At 46.0% G+C, this 26901-nt stretch overlaps 1 protein-coding gene across 3 annotated transcripts in view; it reads left to right on the forward strand.

The window, feature by feature from the left end:
- The window catches only part of WFS1 (wolframin ER transmembrane glycoprotein), a 62342-nt gene that overhangs the window by 14397 nt on the left and 21044 nt on the right, over positions 1–26901 (forward strand). For all 3 annotated transcript variants that reach the window (XM_063923597.1, XM_063923588.1, XM_063923578.1), the window contains exon 2: positions 2486–2632. In XM_063923597.1, the coding sequence (XP_063779667.1) occupies positions 2491–2632 (142 nt within the window). In that variant the 5' untranslated portion in view covers positions 2486–2490. The remainder of the gene's footprint in view (positions 1–2485; positions 2633–26901) is intronic.

Consider the following 26901-nt stretch of genomic DNA (forward strand, 5'->3'; position numbering starts at 1 on the left):
ATTCAGCAAGCGCATTCTACGGCTGGATTGCCGTTACCAAAATCGGTCAAGGCCCATTCCACTAGGAAGGTGGGCTCTTCTTGGGCGGCTGCCCGGGGGGTCTCGGCACTACAGCTGTGTCGAGCTGCTACTTGGTCGGGTTCAAACACTTTTACAAAATTCTATAGGTTTGATACCCTGGCTGAGGAGGACCTCATGTTTGCTCAATCGGTGCTGCAGAGTCATCCGCACTCTCCCGCCCGTTTGGGAGCTTTGGTATAATCCCCATGGTCCTTACGGAGTCCCCAGCATCCTCTAGGACGTTAGAGAAAATAAGATTTTACTTACCGGTAAATCTATTTCTCGTAGTCCGTAGAGGATGCTAGACGCCCGTCCCAAGTGCGGACTTCTTCTGCAATACTTGTATATAGTTATTGCTTCAATAAGGGTTACGTTATAGTTGCATCGGTCTTGCACTGATGATATGTTGTTTTCATACTGTTAACTGGGTAGTTATCACAAGTTATACGGTGTGATTGGTGTGGCTGGTATGAATCTTGCCCTTGGACGGGTGTAGTACGGGTGACCGGCGGTCTCCTGACCACCGGTCACCTTACCGAGGCCGGGATCCCGGCAGCATACCGACGCCGGGATCCCCGGCGGGGAGGGGCGAGTGCAGCAAGCCCCTTACGGGCTCGCCACGCTGCGGGCTCGGTGGCGACCGGTCACCACGGGTTCTATTCCCACTCTATGGGTGTCGTGGACACCCACGAGTGGAAATAGTCCCTGTTGGTCGGCATGCCGACCATCGGGATAGTGAGCCGTCGGGCTCACGGAGGAGGTCATGTGACTGTCGGTCAGCCGACCGGCGGTCACATGACTACCACCCCCTTGGACAGTACAAGGAAAGGATTTTGTTAATCCATCTCCTCTGGGCACAGTTTCTCTAACTGAGGTCTGGAGGAGGGGCATAGAGGGAGGAGCCAGTGCACACCAGGAACTAAATTCTTTCTTAAAGTGCCCATGTCTCCTGCGGAGCCCGTCTATCCCCATGGTCCTTACGGAGTCCCCAGCATACTCTACGGACTACGAGAAATAGATTTACCGGTAAGTAAAATCTTATCTGTCGATCTTTTGTACCTGTCGACCTAATTCTTGTCGGCCATATGGTGTTGACTTATTGACTGTCTACCTAGACACTATGTATATCTTGTATACCACACCTTTTGCTGTAGTGCGCTGTGGTTCCGAAGAAGAATTGAAGAAATCGTGTTAGCGTTCACATCACTTCTGACACAGCGGATGGACAGGCACCAGTCGGTGTATTTAATATATTTGGATGTTCCTCAATTTCTGACTGCTGCCACTGCTTCATTAATTATATATTCCTGAATTGAAGCAAGTAATTAGTGCCATGCAGTTTACATGTGTACCAACTATTGAGAGTTAATCCGTAGAAATGATAGCTAGCGTTCACCATATTAGTGGTTTGTGCACTGGATAAGGTAATGCCACGGTTACAAATTTGTACAGTGCGATTCTGTATGTGTGTGTGTGTGTGTGTTGGGGGGGGGGTTGTCACACCACGGGCCTAGGTGCACTCTAGTTTGCGGAGATATCTCTGGCCTGTTGATAAGGTGAATAGAACTGATCCTCTAGTCGCATAGATATTTACAGACAGCAATATTGTGGTATTAACAGTCCGCATGTACAGTAACTGCTCCCTATCAAGTCCCCAGGAAACTGCATGGGAAATCAAACCCCTGGTTCCCAGTGCATTGATTTGTAACCTGGCCAAATGGGACAGAGGTGGCCTCAGCTAGCGCAGTTGGGAACTGACCGTACACGTAATCGGCTTTCAGCCAACATCCAACCTCACACAGTTCTAATAGATTGCTGATTGAGATCAACCAGTTAGTTGTTGCCTATTAGTCCTAAATCTCAAAGATTTCAATTTTTTGGACGTGGTACCACAATGTACTGTGCTTTCTGGTTGGACACACATGTACACTGATGGAGGCCATCGGCCAGCTTTAATTATTTTGTGCATTCACGTGTATATATCCAATAATATAGTGTTGGACCGCTTTATTCAGGTGTGGGGAAACGTTAGATAGCTTTGACCTTTTAAATACTTTATTAATTTCTATTTCTTAAACCAACTCAACCAAATGTAATATCACAAATGGTAATGTTTATCTTTTGGTGGGATTTGGCCGCTGCTGTGAAGACCAGGAAGGAGATCTAGTGTAGTTACCACATAAGTTACCTCACAGAATACAATGGGTGGTGTTCTGGCTACATTCCAGGCCAGTTCATATGAGTACTTTTTCGCTGCAATCTCCTTTATTACACAGAAAGTTCTAGAGTGTGTCACAACAGTTCCCGTTTTATCAGCAGCTGGACCATCTGTGGAATAATCTGTGGTTGCCTTTAGAATGTGTTTATGAAATCTCCCTGGCAGAAGGAAGTTGCTGTGTGACATTATCTGTATTCTGTCTTCTAGAAAGCATGGATTCAGACTTGCCAGCTGCCCCACACGTACTTGGCAGATCACAGCTAAATGCTGCCACTTGTGCTGACGGACATGAAGAAACCCAAAAATCCGCACCATCTACTCCCGGGTCTGCTGGAGTATTTGCAGCTGTGCCAGGTACATATAAGCACTGCTCTGGAATTTGTTTATACACCGATGCACAAACATTCGTTGGCTTGTCACTTCAACGATGTCAGGGGCCGATTCGGCATGGTGCGCTGCTACGACAGCATTCGCATGCTGAATCCCGCCGCAGTGTGTGCACGCGCAGAAGCCACACTGTGTGCGCACACAGTGAGATGTGACGGCATCTCACATGTGCGAACTCCTCTGCCTGATTGACAGGTAGAGACGTTCACGGGGCGTCATGACGGCATTTTGTGTGCGGCGTTGGGAGGTGGTGGTCCTGACAATGCAGGTGTGTCAGGACCGTGTGCGGGCGGCGGCTGCAACCCAAAAGATGGCGAGTTGCCATCTGCCTTAGCAGCTAGGCTGCGTAGGCTGAGGGCAACCCTAAACATGCAAGAGAATTGCCGTTGTGCTCGCATGTTTGCGGGGTGCGCAGGACCCGGCATCTGGGGCGGACTTGCCCTGTGCTGGGCGTCCCCCCCCCCCCCCCCCCCCCTCCCCTACATGTCAGTGTAATGGGTCGTAGACCCATGCTGAATTAGGCCCTCTGTCTTCACAGCTGTATCTGTAATTGTACTACAATGCCCAGCATGCTTTTGCCATCCTCTGTGCTGCTTGTTAAATCTGAGGTTTCTTGCCTTCATATTAATTGTTTTTACTTTGGCTTTTCATTGCAAATCTGTAATACGAGCAATATCAATATAGGGTGACCTAAAAAATAATTTTCCTCAAATGGGCAGTCTGTGAATATAATGTACTTGGATATTACAATTATCCTCTGTGGCGTCTCCCAGAATCAACCAATCGGATGCATGCCCTGAAATGTAATGCATAAAACTGGCCTTAGACTGAGCAGTTACTGCAGGCAACCCAGTGGATGGGCGAGAGGAGGATCAGCGGCCCAATAATCACAGCGCCTCCATACACTGAGAGAATGTATGAAGGTGAGCACCATTCACATCTTGAAATCGGCTGAATGACAGCCGGGAAGATCAGACAGGTTTGATACTCAAATGATTGTCAATGTCCTTACACTTAACAATAATCGTACAGTCGTCTCCTCAGGTGATTTGAATGATCATCGTTCATGGTGTGGTCAGCATCGCTTAACTTGCAAATCATTTGACTAATCTTTTTTTTTTTTTTCCTTTATGTACCCCTCAGTGATATCCTATACTTCAGGGGACAGAAGCGGTAGAGAGAGAAACACACATACATACATACATACATATATATATATATATATATATATATATATATATATATATATATATATATATATATATATATATATATATATATATATATATATATATGTATGTATGTATATGTGTGTGTATGTATATGTGTGTGTATGTATGTGTGTGTATGTATGTGTGTGTGTGTATATATATATATATATATATATATATATATATATATATATATATATATATAATATTTCATTGTGCCCAACGGGCGCTCTTAACACCGTCGTAAGGAGCTACGCCCCCTTAACCCTTGCACGCTCTTGTGGCGTGCAATATATGTATTATATGTAGTATTACCTCCAATCATAATTGTGTGAATGGTTAAAAACTGCACAGACAAAGGACCTGCAATGTTTAAGGGGTCATAGCCCCATGCAACGGCGTGAACAGCGCACGCAGGGCATGATTAATCACCTAGTAGGTGCTGTGGTTGGGGGAGTGGCGGGTGCGGGGGAGACACGGATGGGGGAGGGGTGGTTGCAGGGGTGTCGCGGGTGGGGGAGGGGCTGGTGCGGTGGGTGGTGGAGGGGTGGGTGCCGCAGGTGGGGGTCCAGAGCCACCGCGGGTTCGGCAGGTGGGGGAGGGGCTGGTGCGGTGGGTGGTGGAGGGGTGGGTGCCGCAGGTGGGGGTCCAGAGCCACCGCGGGTGCGGCGGTTCGGCAGGTGGGGAAGGGGCGGGTGCTGTGGGTGGGGGTCCGGAGCCACTACGGGTGGTGGAGGGGGGTGTGTGGGAGTGCCGCGGATGGGGCCCAGAGGTACTGTGAGTGGGGGAGGGGCGGGTAATGCTTCTCCTCCTGGAAGCAGCTAAGCTGCTGTCCTCCCTTTGGCAGTGGCTCTCCCGGAGACTCGCGCAGTAACCAAGCAGCCAGTAATTATTGTTAGTGCCGCTGTCCCAATGCGCCGCATTACATGGAAGAAGATGCACTCCATAAACTACAGCTCCCAGCAGGCCTTAGTGCCGGAATGCTTTGGCGTTAAGGGCTGCTGGGAAGTGTAGTTTATTTAGTGCGTCTACTTCCCTGTAATGCGGCGTGTTGGGACACCGTCGCTAACAATAGTGACTGGCTGGCAGAACTGACTGACTCGCTGAATCAATGTAAAAGGTGAGAGTGCTGTGCAGTGTTATTGACACTGCACACCCACTGCACTGCACTGTCACCTTTTACATTGATTCAGTGTCCAGACATTACCCTCTGCGATATCACCCACTCTATCCGTTACATTGGCCATCTCGGGGCTTCCAGGCCGGCAGCCCAGGTGCTGTGTTGCGGAGTCAGGGCCTCGGGATCTGCGCACGGCTGTGGCGGGGAGGCACTTCTGTGACATCACGCGCAGGGGAGGCTCCAAGGCTCAGAGAGTATGCGGCACAGGGAGGGCTATGAAAGCCTTCCGCTGCGCGGCTTTCACACACATCTATGCCGGTGGCCACAAGAGCTTTTGTTCCACCAGCGCCATGGCTAGGGAGAGGGGATTGTTGATGCCGGAGGGGGCAGGCAGACTGGCAGCAGGACATAGGGGGTCATTCTGACCCGTTTGCACGCTGCTGTTTTCTATTACGTCCTAGAGGATGCTGGGGACTCCAAAAGGACCATGGGGTATAGACTCCGCAGGAGATATGGGCACACTAAAAGACTTTGACTGGGTGTGAACTGGCTCCCCCCTCTATGCCCCTCCTCCAGACCTCAGTTAGATTCTGTGCCCAGGAGTGACTGGACACACACTAGGGGAGCTCTACTGAGTTTCTCTGGAAAATACTTTGTTAGGTTTTTTATTTTCAGGGAGACCTGCTGGCTACAGGCTCCCTGCATCGTGGGACTGAGGGGAGAGAAGTCAGATCTACTTCTTCTGAGTTAAGGGCTCTGCTTCTTAGGCTACTGGACACCATTAGCTCCAGAGGGTTCGATCACTTGGTGCGCCTAGCTGCTTGTTCCCGGAGCCGCGCCTTCAACCCCCTCACAGAAGCCAGAAGAAAGAAGCCGGGTGAGTATTAGAAGAACAGAAGACTGCAGATGACTTCAGTAACAGAGGTACAGCGCAGCGGTCGCGCTGCGCTCCATGCTCCCACACACCAACGGCACTCGCAGGGCGCTGGGGGGGAGCGCCCTGGGCAGCAAGTTACTGAGGCTCATTTTTAACTGGCAAAAGGCTGCATATTCAGTGCCCGGGCACTGTATACGATACCCCCGCCAGTATAAATATATTCGAATTTAAGAGGGACTACAGCACGCCGCACAGTTCACCAGCGCCATTTTATCTCTTCACAGCCACTGCAGAGACGCTGGCCCGGACCTCCACTCTCCTTACAAGTAACAAGGGAGCAAAACAGGGGGGATGGGGGGGGGGCACAGACAATTTGGTGCTATATATGTGTATTTTAAAGTGCAGTCATCATATATTATTTATTTAGTAGTATATGGGCGCTGGGGTGTGAGCTGGCATACTCCCTCTGTGTCTCTCTACAGGCTTCCCTGTGGGTCTGTCCCCTTTTGGCCGGTGTGAGTGTGGGTGTGTCGGTGCTGCGTGTCGACATGTCTGAGGCTGAGTGTTCCTCTCCGGAGGAAGTTACTGGGGGCGTGGAGAATGACTTGGGAGTGAATCTGTCGGCACAGCCGACTCCTGAGTGGGTAAATATGTTGTGTACATTGAATGCAAACGTGGCATTATTGTCTAAGAGTCTAGATAAATCTGATTCTCAGACACAAGCATGGAGAAAATCCATGAAGGACGCTTTGTCTCAGGTACAGGCCCCCTCAGGGTCACAAAAACATTAATTTACCCAGATGGCAGATACAGATACCGACACGGACTCTGATTCCAGTGTCGACTTCAATGAGGCCAGTTTACATCCGAAAATGGTTAAGAGTATTCAGTACATGATTGTGGCTATTAAAGATGTTTTACATATTTCTGAAGAGCCTCCTGTTCCAGATAAGAGCGTTTGTTTATTTAAAGGGAAAAAGCCTGAGGTGAAGTTTCCCCCCTCTCATGAACTGAACGCTCTTTGTGAGAAGGCTTGGGAGTCGCCTGACAAAAGGTGGCAGATTCCCAAGAGAATTTTTATGGCATATCCTTTCCCCTCTGACGACAGGGAGAAATGGGAGTCGTCTCCCAATGTGGACAAGGCTCAGTCCCGACTATCCAAAAAGGTGGCGCTTCCGTCTCCGGACACGGCTGCCCTCAAGGATCCGGCGGATCGCAACCAGGAGATGACATTGAAGGCCATTTTCGTTAATACTGGTGTACTACTCATGCCTGCTGTGGCGTCGGCGTGGGTGAGTAGTGCTATTGCTAAGTGGGCTGATAATTTAGCTTCTGACACGGATACCCTTGATAAGGATAACATTCTTTTTGACTCTTGGTTATATCAAGGATGCTGCAGATTACCTGAAGGATGCGGCGAGGGATATTGGCCACTTGGGATTAAGGGCCAATGCCATGGCGGTCTCGGCCAGGAGGGCGCTGTGGATTCATCAATGGAATGCTGATGCCGACTCCAAGAAAGCTATGGAAGCTCTCCCTTTTAACGGTAGTGTCTTGTTCGGTGACGGCCTCGCTGACCTGGTGTCTACCGCTACGGTGGGTAAGTCATCCTTTCTTCCTTATGTTCCCACACAACAGAAAAAGGCGCCTCATTATCAGATGCAGTCCTTTCGGCCTAATAAATACAAAAAAGGAAAGGGCTCGTCTTTCCTCGCTTCAAAGGGTAGAGGAAGGGGAAAAAGGTCCCCTGCTGTGTCTGGCGCACAGATAGAAATTTAAAGGAATAAACAGAACAGGACACCTGTCCCTAACTGTTATTCTTCCGGCGCTGATATCAATTAGTGATTAATTAATAGTGCATCAAAAGCAGCTGAGTAAGACAACTAGCTAGGTTGCCAACTATATAGAAACAGAAAAAAAGTGTATACTCAGCGCTATATGTACACTGTATTTAGTTAAACTATAGTGTGCAGTCTGTCATATAGAATAATTGACTCAGTAGAACTAAAAAGATACGTATAAATGAATTCTTTATCCAATATCATTAAAAATGACACATTTCAAACAAACAAGCAGCATAAATTAGCAACAAATAATTAATAAGTATTAATGATAATTAATATAGCATACAATATGGTGGACTTTCTTTGTTATAATGCCGTATAAAATTGAAATACACTGGCGTCCCAGTGTTTAATAAAATGTCCCGCAAGGAATAATCACAGCCTTGTAATGGTGAGCTTTTATATAAATTGGTGTATAGTTACCCATGTGCTGGTTCCTGAGAATTTAAATGAACAGGGTCCGTTTGAATATCTGTGCACATATAAGGGTATGTATTTAGTTGAGCTGATTGAGCTGAGTGATTGCTGCTGGCCTCCGCAGTGAGGTCTAACACCCGTGACGAGGAAGCGAGTTCTTTGGAGTCCTATATACAGGCTATCAAGATTCTCCATTTGCCCGGAGTACAGCCGTAGTTATTACACGACAGTTTCTGAACCAGCTATAATCAGCTCAACTAAATACATACCCTTATATGTGCACAGATATTCAAACGGACCCTGTTCATTTAAATTCTCAGGAACCAGCACATGGGTAACTATACACCAATTTATATAAAAGCTCACCATTACAAGGCTGTGATTATTCCTTGCGGGACATTTTATTAAACACTGGGACGCCAGTGTATTTCAATTTTATACGGCATTATAGCAAAGAAAGTCCACCATATTGTATGCTATATTAATTATCATTAATACTTATTAATTATTTGTTGCTAATTATATGCTGCTTGTTTGTTTGAAATGTGTCATTTTTAATGATATTGGATAAAGAATTCATTTATACGTATCTTTTTAGTTCTACTGAGTCAATTATTCTATATGACAGACTGCACACTATAGTTTAACTAAATACAGTGTACATATAGCGCTGAGTATACACTTTTTTTCTGTGTCTGGCGCACAGGACCAAAAGTCCTCCCCCGCCTCTACCAAGTCCACCGCATGACGCTGGGGCTCCCCTGCGGGAGTCCGGGCCGGTGGGGGGCCGTCTCTGAATCTTCAGTCAGGTCTGGTTTCAATCAGCCCTGGATCCTTGGGTCTTAGACATAGTGTCCCAAGGGTACAAACTGGAGTTTCAGGAGTTGCCCGACCCCCCCCCCCCCCCCGCCGCTTTTTCAAATCTCTTCTAGAAAGAAGTGGTAAATACTGCGATACAAAAGCTGTGTCTACAGAGGGTCATTGTCCCCGTTCCCCCGTCCCAACGGGCGGAAGGGTTCTATTCGAGCCTCTTTGTTTGTACCGAAGCCGGACGGTTCGATCAGACCAATTCTGAACCTGAAATCCCTCATTCCATACTTTCAAGTTCAAGATGGAATCTCTTCGAGCTGTGATCTCCAACTTAGAAGGGGGGGATTTTATGGCGTCAGTCGACATAGTATGCCTACTTACATGTCCCGATATATCCTGCTCATCAGGCCTTCCTAAGATTTGCGGTGCAGGATTGTCATTACCAATTTCAGACGTTGCCGTTTGGGCTTTCCACGGCCCCGAGGTGATGGCGGAAATGATGATACTCCTACGCAAGCAGGGGGACACAATTATCCCGTACTTGGACGATCTCCTGATAAAGGCGAGATCAAAGGAGCAGTTGCTAAGAAATGTGGAACTCTCCCTGACAGTACTGCAACAACATGGTTGGATTCTAAATTTGCCAAAGTCTCACTTGACTCCGACAACTCGGCTGCCCTTCTTGGGCATGATTCTAGACACGGAACTACGGAGGGTGTTTCTTCTGGCGGAAAAAGCTCTGGAAATCCAGAGCATGGTCAAGGAGATTCTGAGACTGGCAAGAGTGTCGATTCATCAATGCACTCGACTGCTAGGGAAGATGGTTGTGGCTTACGAAGCCATTTCGTTTAGCAGGTTTCATGCCCGGGTGTTTCAGTGGGATCTGCTGAACAAATGGTCCGGGTCTCACCTGCACATGCACCGGAAAATAAGTCTTTATCTTCCAGGGCCAGAATTTCTCTCCTGTGGTGGCTACAAGGCTCTCACCTTCTAGAGTGACGCCGCTTCGGAATCCAGGATTGGGCCCTACTGACCACAGATGCAAGTCTCCGAGGCTGGGGTGCAGTCACACAAGGAAGAAGTTTCCAGGGAAAATGGTCAAGCCAGGAATCGTGTCTCCACATAAATGTTCTCGAGTTAAGAGCCATTTACAACGGCCTCCTGCAAGCGAAGAACTTTCTGCAAGGTCTCCCTGTCCTGATCCAGTCGGACAACATAACAGCGGTGGCGTACGTAAACCGCCAGGGCGGAACAAGGAGCAGGGTGGCAATGGCGGAGGCCACAAAAGTTCTCCGCTGGGCGGGAAAGCATGTGAGCGCTCTATCAGCAGTCTTCCTTCCTGGCGTGGACAACTGGGAAGCAGATTTCCTCAGCAGACACGATCTCCATCCAGGAGAGTGGGCACTTCATCAAGAGGTATTTGCAGAAGTGACAAGGTGTTGGGGAATTTCTCAAATAGACATGATGGCGTCTCGCCTCAACAAGAAGCTTCCGAGGTATTGTTCCAGGTCAAGGGACCCCCAAGCCAGTGCAGTGGACGCCCTGGTAACTCCGTGGGTTTTTCAGTCGGTGTATGTGTTCCCTCCGCTTCCTCTCATTCCAAGAGTGTTGAGGATTCTAAGACGAACAAGGGTTCAGGCAATTCTCGTTGTTCCAGATTGGCCACGGAAGGCCTGGTATCCGGATCTTCAGGAATTACTCGAAGAAGATCCTTGGCCGCTTCCTCTAAGAGAGGACCTGTTACTGCAGGGGCCATGCGTGTTTCCGGACTTACCGCGGCTGCGTTTGACGGCGTGGAGGTTGAACGCCAAATCCTAGCTCGTAAAGGTATTCCCGGGGAGGTCATCCCCACTCTCCTTAAGGCTAGAAAAGATGTCACGGCAAAACATTATCACCGTATTTCGAGAAAATATGTGTCGTGGTGTGAAACCAAAGCAGCTCCTGCGGAGGATTTCACTTGGGTGGTTTCCTCCATTTTTTTGCAGGCATGCGTGGATGCAGGCCTGAACTTGGGTTCCATCAAAGTGCAGATTTTGGCTTTATCTATTTTCTTTCAAAAGGAATTAGCCGCCCTTCCTGAGGTTCAGACGTTCGTGAAGGGAGTGCTGCATATCCATCCTCCGTTTGTGCCACCTGTGGCCCCGTGGGATCTTGAAGTAGTGTTACAGTTTCTTATGTCTCACTGGTTTGAACCTTTGCGAAAGGTTGAGTTGAAGTTTCTCACTTGGAAAGTGGTCATGCTTTTGGCCTTGGCGTCTGCCAGACGAGTGTCAGAATTGGCGGCTTTGTCTCACAAGAGCCCATACTTGATTTTCCATGTGGATAGAGCGGAATTGAGGACTCGTCAACAATTTCTGCTGGAGGTGGTTTCGTCGTTTCACATTAATCAGCCTATTGTGGTACCTGTAGCTACGGAGGCTGTAGCAGTTCCAAAGTCTCTGGATGTTGTAAGAGCTTTAAAAATTTATGTCGCCAGAACGGCTCGTGTTAGGAAAACAGAAACACTGTTTGTCCTGTATGCTTCCAACAAGATTGGAAATCCTGCTACCAAGCAGACTATTGCACGCTGGATTTGTAATACGATTCAGCATGCACACTCTTCGGCTGGGTTGCCATTGCCGAAGTCAGTAAAGGCCCATTCTACCAGAAAGGTGGGCTCGTCTTGGGCGGCTGCCCGAGGGGTCTCGGCACTTAAACTTTGCAGAGCAGCTACATGGTCGGGTTCAAACACTTTTGCTAAGTTCTATAAGTTTGATACCCTGGCTGAGGAGGACCTCATGTTTGCTCAATCGGTGCTGCAGAGTTGTCCGCACTCTCCCGCCCGGTCTGGAGCTTTGGTATAGACCCCATTGTCCTTTTGGAGTCCGCAGCATCCTCTAGGACGTAAGAGAAAATAGGATTTTAATACCTACCGGTAAATCCTTTTCTCCTAGTCCGTAGAGGATGCTGGGCGCCCATCCCAGTGCGTACTGTTACTTGCAGTTGTATTGTTGTTTTCGGTTACACGATGATTGTGTATCCGTTATTTTCAGCTTGTTGCTGTATTTTTTATGTTCATACTGTTATCTGGTGTTCCTGCTACTCCAGTTGTACGGTGTGTTTGTGGTGTGAGCTGGTATGTATCTGAAAGGATTCCTCCTCTTTCCTTTAACCCTCGATGTGATAGCCTCTTAGACGTCCGTGAGTGTAAACCTTTTATGCTACGAGTAACATGCACAACACAAGCAGTAAAGATTCACACTGTTTATTGTTGGTTTAACAAAAGTATATAAAAGGATTTAGGGCGTGTATATCCAAAGTCAATAACTAATTGGACAGAACACAAAAGGGGCTAACAGAACATGATTGGCTAGGAACTGCCGCAGTGGAAGGATATGCATATATGGGCAAGTTGGTACTCAAATAGGAAGGTTATTCACACGGTATAAAAAAGATAACAGACAAGGACAGTAGCAAAAAATGTGCTGGAACATTAAGTTCTATAACACAAGCAATTCTATGACATTGAAGCAGAGACGAGCTTTAACCCTTTCAATCCCCTCTTAGAATCATTATTGTTATACTATATGATTCTTGCAAAGCTTACGTCTTTCTGCGCGCCCGTGGCGCAATTTTTAGCCTGAGCGGGAGTTGCAGTAATTGTTGGGCATTTTAAGAAGGGTTAATCGTTGAGTTAATGATGTTCCGTGTTTATCCTTTTCATCTAAGGCTTCAGCGGGCTTATAGCCCCATGGGGTACCTGTGTTCCAGGCAGCCGCGGACCATGAGCTGCAATCATTTCCCCAGTTATGGCCTGTAACGCAAATATAAGGTACCTCGGGGCTTAGGTTGTCTGTGGTGTCAGCGCGGATCTGGTAGTCAACAGACTTTTGGACAGCAGCTAGTTGGGGGAATTGGAAATAATCTAGTATGTAGGTTGCGGTGTATGTGGTGGAAGAGTTATACCATAGTGTCAGTTTCCCTTATTCTGAGTTATATCAACCTCAGTCATTGAGAGGGGAAAATGGGCCAGTAGGGCTATCAAGATAGTCCCCAGGGTAAAGATAGGGGGCATTTTCTTCATCCTCCTCTGGTCTTCTGTCTTCGCTAGGTGGGAGGTCAGGGCTGTCCGCCCCTGTTCGTACCTCACTGGAATCACCTATTTCCTCCTCTAGGTCTGGTCTAGGAATTTTCTTTACTCGGGAAGCATGGATCCAGGTGGGACTCTCTTCTGTCAGGACTGCGGTTCGGGTTACAGCAACGACTTCCGCCTCTGGGCCATAGGTGAAGTCTCCTGGGCTCTTGCTGCGGGGGAGGATCTTCACCACTACTCTGTCTCCGACCTTAAAAGGGTGTGTTGGTTCCTGTGGATTCAGAGGGTTTTTTACAAGCGACATCATGTTCAATCTCATCAAGTTTGGTTATGAGGGCCCTGACATACTCTTCCCTTATAAGTTCTAGATCTCCTTCCTGTATCATCAACGGTTTCTTAGCCCAGGGTGTGGGGAAGGGTCTACCCATTAGTATTTCAAAGGGTGAGTATCCTAGAGTTTTCTGTGGGGTCATTCTGATTTCTGCTAGGATAATGGGAAGGACCTGCTTCCATTTGTGGAAGGTACCTCCTGTGGCCTTCCTTAGTTTGTCTTTGAGGGTCCTATTCATTCTTCCTACGACCCCTGAACTCTGCAGGTGGTACGGGATGTGAAACTTCCACTCCACCTGCAGAGCTGTTACTAAGGCCTGTGTGATTTTGGCTGTAAAGGCTGAGCCTTTATCACTATTTATTTGCAGGGGGCACCCCCATCTAGGGATGATTTTCTGTGTTAGGATTCTTGCTACTGTCTTAGCATCCTCTGACTTAGTTAGGAATACTTCTGGCCAGCGAGAGAACATATCTACAATGACCAGGGCATATTCTTGTTTACCTGTACCAGGGATATGGGTAAAATCAATTTGTAAGTGTGTAAAAGGGGTGGTGGGGTATTCAAGATGCTGGTGTTTCGCTTTATTGGGGTTGTTAGGGTTATTCCTGAGGCAAGTGATGCATCTGCTAACATACTGGTCCACAAGTGATTTGGCATTAGTAACATAAAAATCATTGGTTAGTAGGAGGAGTGTTGTGGCTTTACTATGGTGACCAACACCATGGTAATGGGCAACGAGCAAAGGGGCACCGGACCGGGGCACACAGGGTTTCCCCTCTTTGCAGATTAATCCTGATTTAGGATTTTTTCTGCAGAATTGGGTAAGTCCAGTCGGAGAGATCAGTATTAGTCGCAGCAGCTTGAAGTTGAGTGAGCAGATGGACGTTGTCAAGGGAGGGACATGCTCTAGTGAGTGCAATGAGTTCTGCAGCTTGCGCGGACTGATAAGGTATTGGCAGGGTTTCCAACACAGTGTCAGGGAGGGTGACAATGGCATAGCCAGCCTGGTATGTATTGTCATTGGGCCTACTACAGGAGCCGTCAACAAAAACTATGTCTGCGCCTGGTATGGGAACGGGAGACATGTCAAGTCTGGGAGAAGTTTCAGCTTCAATGGAAGCAGCACAGTCATGTAGGTCGGGTGGTTCATCCTCGGGACCTTTCAAGCCTAAAAGGGCATTGAGAATGGGTGCAGGGCCAGAAGAACTAGCAGTGTACTTGATGGTAAGGGTAGGGTTACTCAAAAGGAGTACTTCATATCCACTAAGGCGTTGTGCTGACATGTGCTGTGTGTGTAAGCCTTTAAGTATTGCCAGGACATCATGTGTGGTGTGGAGTACTGTGGTGTGGCCTAAAGTGAGGGTAGTGGCCATTTCTGCAACCATTGCACAGGCTGCCAAAGCCCTGAGGCAGGCAGGCATACCTTGCACAGACACTGGCATGACTTTGGAAAAAAAATGCCACGGGGCGCAACTTCCCTCCATGAAACTGTGTGAGCACCCCCGCCATGGTTTTACAATTGTCCCTTGCATATAGATGGAAAGGTAGTACATAATTGGGGAGGCCAAGTGCCGGACTTTTCATCAACATACATTTTAAACTTTCATATGCAGTTAACATTTCTTGTGACCATTGTACAGTTTTAGGTTTGTCCTTCAGTGTGGCTTGTCTCAAAATGTTATCATAATAAGAGCAATCAGAAATCCACTGTCTGCAGTAATTTACCATACCCAGGAAGGACAGTAGTTCCTTCTGGGTAGTTGGGGTGACCAGGCCCAATACAGACTGTATGCGTTGTGGACTGACTTTCCTCTCTCCCTGAGTGAGCACAAAACCTAAGTAATCAACATGCTTTTTACACCATTGCATTTTTGTTTTGGACACCTTGTGTCCACATTCACAAAGCCAGTTTAGTAATGAAACACCATCCTCTCGGCAGGCCTCCTCAGTTTGACTACAGAGCAGCAGATCATCTGCATACTGTAGCAGGACTGAACCATGGTGAGGTTGCCAGGGCCCCAATGTGGCCTGGAGACAACAGGTGCGTCAATAATCTGCACCAGGTAAGTTGTTTACCCTCAAAAGAAAAGGCAAAAAGTAATTGTGTCTGTGAATCTACAGGTATGCTGAAAAAGGCATTCTTCAAATCAATTACAGAGAAGAACGCAGCATCTGCAGGGATTGCAGAAATGAGTGAGTTTACATCTGGAACAATTGGTGCAATTGGGACAATTAACTGATCGCTCTGAGATCCTGTACAAATCTTATACTGCCATCAGCTTTGGCAACAGGGTTCACAGGAGTACAGTATGGTGATACAATATGTCTGAGAATACCCTGTTGTAAGAATTGCTGTATGAGACCTTCTATCTTTTCTGGTGAGAGGGGATACTGCTTTTGATAAACAGGTTGTGAGTCGGGTTTGAGATTGGCCTTATATGGTGTGCATGAGATTAGGCCAGTGTCATATGGACCTTCCGACCAAAGAGCGGGGTTTACTTGAGCTAAGTCAGGCATTGGTGGGTATCCCATTGACTCCCATTGAAGGAGCAGTCTTTTCCAAATCACCATCATATAGGTCAGAACACAAAACACTGGTTGTTGCACCGCTGTCCACAAAAAAGGGAACTTTACTTCCATTTATAATAAGTGGCAGCAGAGGTGAATCTTTCCCTGACTGCGGGGTTGGTTCTGTCTGTCAAAGCGTCTGGAGTTCTGATAGTTATGAGTGAGTGCAGGTTTCTTTACATCAAAACACCCTGCAGCCTCTTTCTCATACAGATGTTTTTTTAAAATCTATCGTACTATCAGAAGTCCAGGAAGAGACGCTTTGCTTAACAGAAACTATGACAGAAGGTAGAAGGTTGTTAATGAAGGTGGAAATGAGTAAGCTTTCTGAGTTAAGCAAAGGTAAGCCAGCGTCATCTGTCCAGCAGTCCTTAAACCTTTTCCAAAACTCAGTAACAGACTATGAAGGTTTCTGTTTACAAGCTACAGCGACAGGCAAAGAAACACAGGCAAAGGAGCACGGGTTTTAAAGACTTCCTTCATATGTGTATAGCTGCGTCCTTTGCAAGCTTTGCGCAAATAAGATATACAGCCATCGGGGGTAATGGTGGGCTTGGGACAGTGTTTTACTATTATCTAAACTCTGGGTTACTGGTGCGTTAGGGATAGAGCTAGTGGACGCATTTTCTAGCAGTGGAGTTGGAGGCGATCCCATCTGGTGTGAAAGGGTTACTGCTGCTAAGAGATCTGTGTCTTTAAGCGCAGGATATATTGGAATGTAAGGGGGAGGCGAGAGGGATTTCAAAGATTTACAGTTTCTCACTTCTTCGCTTCTGTGCTGTTGGGAACTGATATTTTTTTAATCCTCCATATAGAAAGGGTAATTACTGCCTTCCCGTGGGAGTGGGTCCTGTCCTGCTTTCTCTGTCTACCCTGCTAAATTATCCACCCAGGGATCAATCAAATAATAATCAGAGGTAGAACTACGGGCCACGTATTCTTTACATGTCTCGGAGGGGGGTATACAGTTTTCTTACGCTGACCAGAACCCATAGTAAAAACACAATTTCCAACAACTTTCTATGCATGCATCAGCTAACCAGTTAATTAGTTATTGACAATATCACAATATCATCTGCATAGTACTTTAAAAAAACAATTGATAGTAATAATCTGTACGTTTACTCACCACTCGTACAGGGACTTGGAAATGCAGCGTATTGTGATAGGAAGCAAGAAAGTTATAAGGGTATTCAACAGACGTGCACTTACCACCCGTCAAGCTGAATACATGAAACTTATACTCTAATATCTGTTATGGCCATAACATAATAAGTAGACAATCAAATCGAGGTATAATCTACGTTATGTATAGACTCCCAGGTCTATTTTAAGTATCCCAGATACTAACGTCTTTGGAGAATTGCGCTTGGACCCCCGGTCCCTTCTCAGACGTATCTTTAAGTCCCAGACATTAAAGATGTTTGGTCACGTGTTCCCAGAACACTGACACGGATTCAGCTTCAGTGTATGACCGCAATCCCGTATGGCAAAGACAGACAATAAATTCTCTATCTTACCATCCGGGGACGACCAACTGAATCGCGGACGGAGCCCCCACTTGAAAGGATTCCTCCTCTTTCCTTTAACCCTCGATGTGATAGCCTCTTAGACGTCCGTGAGTGTAAACCTTTTATGCTACGAGTAACATGCACAACACAAGCAGTAAAGATTCACACTGTTTATTGTTGGTTTAACAAAAGTATATAAAAGAAAGGATTTAGGGCGTGTATATCCAAAGTCAATAACTAATTGGACAGAACACAAAAGGGGCTAACAGAACATGATTGGCTAGGAACTGCCGCAGTGGAAGGATATGCATATATGGGCAAGTTGGTACTCAAATAGGAAGGTTATTCACACGGTATAAAAAAGATAACAGACAAGGACAGTAGCAAAAAATGTGCTGGAACATTAAGTTCTATAACACAAGCAATTCTATGACATTGAAGCAGAGACGAGCTTTAACCCTTTCAGTATCTCACCCTTAGTTTAACAAAAAAATCCTTTTCCTCAAAATGTCTGTCTCTCCTGGGCACAGTTCCTATAACTGAGGTCTGGAGGAGGGGCATAGAGGGAGGAGCCAGTTCACACCCAGTCAAAGTCTTTGTGTGCCCATGTCTCCTGCGGATCCCTTCTATACCCCATGGTCCTTTTGGAATCCCCAGCATCCTCTAAGGACTAGGCGAAAAGGATTTACCGGTAGGTATTAAAATCTTATTTTTCGTAGCGGTGCGAACGGGTCGGTTTTGTGCATGCGCGGCGGCCACAATGGGCAAAGTCAAGAGCGAAGAAAGCGATCGCTACCGCGATCGCAAGAAGACTGACAGGTGGAAGGCGTTCCGGGGCGTCAACTGACCGTTTTCTTGGAGTGGTGCAGCGAGCGCAGGCGTGTCCATACGTTTGCAGGGCGGGCGTCTAACATCAATTCCGGGACCTGACAGGCTGAAGACATTGCAGTGGGTAATTAACTCCAGAGCTACTCAGAAACTGCACAAAATGTTTTTGCATAGCTCGGCTACACAAGGGTTAGCAGCCTTTCTGTGCAAAAAACCCTCCCCCATAGGCGGCGTCTAGTTGATCGCACGTGAGATCAACTCGGAATGACCCCCCATAGGACACTGCAGTAAAATGATTTTTTGTTTTCCCTATCTACAGTACAGAGACTTGCTGCAGATGCAGTGGCATACCCTCCAGCTGTACCTTTTTGGCAGGTACAGGACCTTTTTTGTATGGTCAGTACCGATTTTTGGCTCTCCAAACTTCCATTGAAAGTATAGGAAAAGGGGCATCGCCAAACCCCTGTACCCGTGGACACGCCCCCTTTTCGAATTTGTACCGATTTTTATGTATAAATTGTTGGAGGGTATGTTGCTGCAGATGCAGTGGGCCTATTTTGGGGTGTGGAGCTGGAGCTGCAGCTCCATCAGCCCCATTGTTAATCCTGCTCTGTGGACACACAGCAGCCAAAGGGCAGAACCTCCCATTGGATGTAACCTGTGTGGGAGGGCGTTTCTCGCCCAATCAGCTGTGAGCTGGGTGTGATAGACCTACTGCTAACCCAATGAGAGCTCCTAGCCACGCCCAGCGTTATACACACAGTCACAGAGTGACTGATCTGGGCAAATATATATATATATATATATATATATATATATATATATATATATATATATACATGGTAGAATCTGAGCAATCACATGCTCCAGATAGACACGGCACTCCAGGACTGCACATAAAAAATGTTTAATGATCCAGCTTTAAAGCACAAGCATATTGCAATGCGGCATTTCGGGCCATGCAAGGCCCTTCATCAGGTAATGCTGGTGCTGGCAATAAAATGAACAAACATACATAAAACATTAAACTCACCTATATAGCATCCCCATGTCGGCGTCTTCAGCCACGGAACAGCGCGGGACTTCCGGTCAGTGCGGGACGCCTGTGTGATGACATCATCGGGAAGCTGCGGTAACCACAGCAACCCGATGCCTGGAGTCACGGGCGCTGTCACTGGCCGTGCTGCCTGACAGGGGGAGGCTATAAAACATAAATACATATGGCAAAGTGAGAACACAGAACCAAATAACGTGCATACAAACAAAATACAATGTACTATAATAAGTGAATATACTTCACCTAACATGGCAATACATACACCTTAGGCAGAGGGAAGATAATCTAAGTGATACAAACCCTAATATATGTAGCCTCTGTGTGGGTACTATATGTACTCCACCGGCTATCAAGTAATGAATCCAATTCACCAGAACCTGATTAAATATTAAAAATCGCTAAACACAGAACTACTTCAATTGTAAATAATTCCAATTAATCTTCTCATTGATTCCTAGTGGTTGCAATGTGTTGAGCCTAATGATCCACTTAGCCTCCAATCTATGTAGGGCTAGAACTCTATCACCTCCTCTAGGTAATTCAGGAACGTGATCAATAATTTGATAACGAAGGTCAAATAATGCATGGGACTTCTCGCAGCAATGTCTAGACACCGGTTGTTCATTTATGTTACCTGCTAACGCCTGGCTGATATTTGAGCGATGTAACGCCATTCTTTCTCGCAACGTGCGGGTCGTCAAACCCACATACATTAATTTGCAAGGGCAGATAATAACGTAAATTATAAATCTGGTCGTGCAATTTACAACATGTTTGATGTCGAATCTGCGTTTGGTACCTGGATGACTAAACCATGTTCCTGTAATTAAAGCTGAACATGTAATGCAGGAAGGGCATCTGTAGCACCCTGGTTTTTTAACCGATCCAAAGATGCCTGGTTTAGGACTATAATCAGTAATGTCAGTTTTCACTAATATGTCGCGTAAATTGCGACCTCGTTTGTAACTGGTCATGACCTGTGTGTTCTGAAAGCACGGTAAAGATTTATCTGTCTTAATTATAGGCCACAATGCTCTGCTGGCACGGGGTATGACCGGGCTGGCAGTGGAATATCTCGTGGACCAAATAAACCTATTATGGTCATCTTTCTTCTCAGATGATTCCTGAAGTATATTCATCCAATCTTTGCTCAAAACCCGGGACTTAGCTTTTCTCAAATCTCTGATGTCATATCCCCGACAGCAAAATTTATTCACAACCTTATCTAAGGCCTCATCCAACAGTTCAGGATCACTAGTTATGCGAGCTACCCTGAGCATTTGGGAATAGGGTAATCCTTTCTTTAATGCCACTGGGTGATGACTACCGGCATCAAGAAGTGAATTGCGATCCGTATCTTTATAGAACACAGTGGTACTCAGTGTACCATTATTCAAATGGACTGTAACGTCCAAAAAATTAATTTGATCAGGTTTACAGACAAACGTGAATTTGATTGGACCTGGCATCTGATTAATATTTTGCACCATCTCACAAAATAGAGCAGCAGTGCCCTTCCATAGCATAAATACATCATCTATATATCTAGTGAACCAAATAATATTGTCACTGTATATAGCATTTTCAAAAATTAATTTCTGTTCTTGGTCAAACATGAAGACATTGGCATAGGCTGGTGCCACGCTACTGCCCATGGCACAGCCTGCCCGTTGGAGATAAAATCTACCATTGAACAGAAAGTAATTTTTGGTGAGTACCAATTCCAATAATTTGAGAAATAAATTTTTTTCAAGACCAAATTCAACATCAAGATGACTAATAAACCTATCCATGGCTTCTAACCCCTCTCTATGTGGGATAGACGTATAGAGGGCGGTAACGTCCATGGTACATAATAGCGTATCTTCTGGCAATACATCAAACTCTCTGATCTTCTTGAGGAACGTAGTGGTGTCTTTAAGGTAAGTGTATCGTGTGGTCACATGCGGTTGGAGGAGGGCATCTAAAAGTTCTGCTGTCGGTTGGTATAGAGATCCCCTTGCCGACACTATGGGGCGGCCCGGGGGATTGGTAAGGCTCTTGTGGACCTTCGGCAGTGTATATAGGCAGGGAATGATAGGATTCTTCGGAATAAGTACATCCTTGAGCTTCAGATCCAGCAAATTATCTGAGACCGCTTGGTCCAACACCGTATGGAGTTCTTTCTGGAACCTCATCGTCGGATCATTCTCTAATCGCATATAGGTGTCAGTACAAGCTAATTGGCTCATAATCTCCTGGACGTACTGTACTCGATCTTGCAGTACGATCCCCCCACCCTTATCGGCCGGACGAATTATGATCGAAGTGTCCTGACTCAGATCTTTCAAAGCTTTACGTTGATCGTATGATAAATTGTGATAAATGGGTTGTGGGGTGCTGATGAACCTATTAACTGAGTCATCCATCAAGCGTCCGAACGTTTTTAACGATGCATTGTGGGAGATCGGATCAAATTTAGAGATATGGTATTTCCGAATAATGAGATTGGCTGGATCAGATGGTTGTTGACTGTTTGTGTGTTGATAGAATTCCCTCAGACGTAATTTTCTATTCATCTGATGCATGTCGGCTTGCCATTCAAAAGAGTCATGATGGTTGGTAGGGACAAAGGAAAGTCCTTTATTTAATACTTCTTCCTCGACAGGTGTGAGGTGTCTTGAAGATAAATTAAAAATCAGGTTTTCTTGGACTTGTTTGCTTTTGTTGATCCTTTGACTTTGTCCACCCCGTCTCGTGGGCTTGGACTCGCCGAGGACGCCCTGATAAAGTACATTACTCATCTAATAGTGACAGCGACTTTGTGGTCGCCGATGTAGATGATGTTCCTTTAACCAAACGTCCCCCTTTAGGGGCTACCACCAGGGCCAGAGCAGAGGCTGGTCCAAGCCCACGAGACGGGGTGGACAAAGTCAAAGGATCAACAAAAGCAAACAAGTCCAAGAAAACCTGATTTTTAATTTATCTTCAAGACACCTCACACCTGTCGAGGAAGAAGTATTAAATAAAGGACTTTCCTTTGTCCCTACCAACCATCATGACTCTTTTGAATGGCAAGCCGACATGCATCAGATGAATAGAAAATTACGTCTGAGGGAATTCTATCAACACACAAACAGTCAACAACCATCTGATCCAGCCAATCTCATTATTCGGAAATACCATATCTCTAAATTTGATCCGATCTCCCACAATGCATCGTTAAAAACGTTCGGACGCTTGATGGATGACTCAGTTAATAGGTTCATCAGCACCCCACAACCCATTTATCACAATTTATCATACGATCAACGTAAAGCTTTGAAAGATCTGAGTCAGGACACTTCGATCATAATTCGTCCGGCCGATAAGGGTGGGGGGATCGTACTGCAAGATCGAGTACAGTACGTCCAGGAGATTATGAGCCAATTAGCTTGTACTGACACCTATATGCGATTAGAGAATGATCCGACGATGAGGTTCCAGAAAGAACTCCATACGGTGTTGGACCAAGCGGTCTCAGATAATTTGCTGGATCTGAAGCTCAAGGATGTACTTATTCCGAAGAATCCTATCATTCCCTGCCTATATACACTGCCGAAGGTCCACAAGAGCCTTACCAATCCCCCGGGCCGCCCCATAGTGTCGGCAAGGGGATCTCTATACCAACCGACAGCAGAACTTTTAGATGCCCTCCTCCAACCGCATGTGACCACACGATACACTTACCTTAAAGACACCACTACGTTCCTCAAGAAGATCAGAGAGTTTGATGTATTGCCAGAAGATACGCTATTATGTACCATGGACGTTACCGCCCTCTATACGTCTATCCCACATAGAGAGGGGTTAGAAGCCATGGATAGGTTTATTAGTCATCTTGATGTTGAATTTGGTCTTGAAAAAAATTTATTTCTCAAATTATTGGAATTGGTACTCACCAAAAATTACTTTCTGTTCAATGGTAGATTTTATCTCCAACGGGCAGGCTGTGCCATGGGCAGTAGCGTGGCACCAGCCTATGCCAATGTCTTCATGTTTGACCAAGAACAGAAATTAATTTTTGAAAATGCTATATACAGTGACAATATTATTTGGTTCACTAGATATATAGATGATGTATTTATGCTATGGAAGGGCACTGCTGCTCTATTTTGTGAGATGGTGCAAAATATTAATCAGATGCCAGGTCCAATCAAATTCACGTTTGTCTGTAAACCTGATCAAATTAATTTTTTGGACGTTACAGTCCATTTGAATAATGGTACACTGAGTACCACTGTGTTCTATAAAGATACGGATCGCAATTCACTTCTTGATGCCGGTAGTCATCACCCAGTGGCATTAAAGAAAGGATTACCCTATTCCCAAATGCTCAGGGTAGCTCGCATAACTAGTGATCCTGAACTGTTGGATGAGGCCTTAGATAAGGTTGTGAATAAATTTTGCTGTCGGGGATATGACATCAGAGATTTGAGAAAAGCTAAGTCCCGGGTTTTGAGCAAAGATTGGATGAATATACTTCAGGAATCATCTGAGAAGAAAGATGACCATAATAGGTTTATTTGGTCCACGAGATATTCCACTGCCAGCCCGGTCATACCCCGTGCCAGCAGAGCATTGTGGCCTATAATTAAGACAGATAAATCTTTACCGTGCTTTCAGAACACACAGGTCATGACCAGTTACAAACGAGGTCGCAATTTACGCGACATATTAGTGAAAACTGACATTACTGATTATAGTCCTAAACCAGGCATCTTTGGATCGGTTAAAAAACCAGGGTGCTACAGATGCCCTTCCTGCATTACATGTTCAGCTTTAATTACAGGAACATGGTTTAGTCATCCAGGTACCAAACGCAGATTCGACATCAAACATGTTGTAAATTGCACGACCAGATTTATAATTTACGTTATTATCTGCCCTTGCAAATTAATGTATGTGGGTTTGACGACCCGCACGTTGCGAGAAAGAATGGCGTTACATCGCTCAAATATCAGCCAGGCGTTAGCAGGTAACATAAATGAACAACCGGTGTCTAGACATTGCTGCGAGAAGTCCCATGCATTATTTGACCTTCGTTATCAAATTATTGATCACGTTCCTGAATTACCTAGAGGAGGTGATAGAGTTCTAGCCCTACATAGATTGGAGGCTAAGTGGATCATTAGGCTCAACACATTGCAACCACTAGGAATCAATGAGAAGATTAATTGGAATTATTTACAATTGAAGTAGTTCTGTGTTTAGCGATTTTTAATATTTAATCAGGTTCTGGTGAATTGGATTCATTACTTGATAGCCGGTGGAGTACATATAGTACCCACACAGAGGCTACATATATTAGGGTTTGTATCACTTAGATTATCTTCCCTCTGCCTAAGGTGTATGTATTGCCATGTTAGGTGAAGTATATTCACTTATTATAGTACATTGTATTTTGTTTGTATGCACGTTATTTGGTTCTGTGTTCTCACTTTGCCATATGTATTTATGTTTTATAGCCTCCCCCTGTCAGGCAGCACGGCCAGTGACAGCGCCCGTGACTCCAGGCATCGGGTTGCTGTGGTTACCGCAGCTTCCCGATGATGTCATCACACAGGCGTCCCGCACTGACCGGAAGTCCCGCGCTGTTCCGTGGCTGAAGACGCCGACATGGGGATGCTATATAGGTGAGTTTAATGTTTTATGTATGTTTGTTCATTTTATTGCCAGCACCAGCATTACCTGATGAAGGGCCTTGCATGGCCCGAAATGCCGCATTGCAATATGCTTGTGCTTTAAAGCTGGATCATTAAACATTTTTTATGTGCAGTCCTGGAGTGCCGTGTCTATCTGGAGCATGTGATTGCTCAGATTCTACCATGTATACAATTTCAGACAAGGGCACCCAGGCAGATGGACATTAGTTAGAGTGCCGGATCATTTGGATACTATATATATATATATATATATATATATATATATATATATATATATATATATAATATATATATATATAGTAAAAAAATTCTCTTTCTGCTGCGGGGTACACTGGGCTCCACAAGGAATAGACATAGGGGGGGGGGGTGTAGAGTAGGATCTTGATCCGAGGCACCAACAGGCTCAAAGCTTTGACTGTTCCCAGAATGCACAACGCCGCCTCCTCTATCTCCCCGCACAGGAGCTCAGTTTTGTAGTTGGTGCTGCAGTAAGCAGGCACAAAACAGAGGGGCTGCTCCAGGCAGCCCTAAGAAGAGCTTTTTTTGAAGAAAAAGTGAAGACTACAAGGGCAGCAGCGGTGGTAAATGTCAGAAGACATTCACTGCTGCAGCTCCAGCTCTCCCCAGCGGCGCTGTACACTCCCGAGCCCTGGTTGCCGGGTAACTACAGCAGGAGGCTCCGGTTTTCTTCACGTCAGGCACACACGACGGGGACTCTCCAGGATCGCGTGGCCGCGCTTCGGGAGGTGGTAATTGGGTCCCGTTTGCGGGACCCGGTCTTTATCGCGATCCGGCGCGGTCAGTGGGAGGCGGGCGGGGGACACTGTGGCAGTACAGGCGATCCCACTAGATCACCAGGGCATGGGTGCAGGTCAGGTTTTCTCTCTAAACCATTTTCAGTAGCCCACAGTACCCGGTGGTTTTGCCAGCAGGGGGATAAGGCTTAGACCTGAAGCCCCTCCCCTAGCCCCAGGGCGCCATTTCCCGCAAATGTTCCCGCCCTAGTGCTGCATATCTGTCTCTCCCTTACTCCCTGTCAGTGTCTGGGCGCCATTATCTCTCAGCTTCACTGTTCCTGGGACTGCTTGGGCAAATCCTCCCTCCTGTGTAAAGCCGCCTGGTTGTCGGTGCTGTGACTTTACATGACACTTAAGTATTCTACCTGCCTCTTTAGACAGTGCTAGTTAAGAAAGAGTGCATTTAGTCAGGGTTTTCTAGTACAATTACCGTGATATACATCCAGTTCTTACTGTGCAGTGTTATATCTATTGACTAGATAGATATATATATATATATATATATATATATATATATATATAATATATATACATATACAAGCTAGTCCAGTGCAGTATTATTGTTAGTAATAACCTCTGCATTGTACAAACTGTGACTATCTGTGTGTGCATTAGATAGCTGAGTGGTGTCCATTTCGTGTCTTTCACTCAACTTGCTATCCCTATATTCTATAACCTGAGGGGGCTTGGTGCCTCAGGTTTTATATTGATATAGGATTTTCACAAAGATATACTTTAATATGTATTTTTCTCTGTGATTTAGTCACCATATCTCTCCTTTATCTCTGCTTGTGCTGACTACACTGCGCAGGGGTTTGTGTAAGAGGTATTGTGCTGCTGATAATTGTACTGTGTTACCTGATACTGCAAGTTATATCATGTCTGCTTCTGAGGGTAACGGTTCTGGGGTTGAACACACTGCCGGTGTTGCTGAAGCCACAGATCCCTATGAGGAAAATATAGCAGCTGTGGGATCTGGTTCTGGGGGCTCCTTGCCCCCCGGTGGGACTGTGGCAACGGAGGTACATAATGACCCACTGCGGGCCGCTTTTTCCACGCTTCTACATACGCTAGTTAATAAACTAACGCCCCCTATGGGACTCCCAATG

The sequence above is a fragment of the Pseudophryne corroboree genome, chromosome 1 (assembly GCF_028390025.1).
Source record: "Pseudophryne corroboree isolate aPseCor3 chromosome 1, aPseCor3.hap2, whole genome shotgun sequence".
NCBI classification, from domain to species: domain Eukaryota; kingdom Metazoa; phylum Chordata; class Amphibia; order Anura; family Myobatrachidae; genus Pseudophryne; species Pseudophryne corroboree.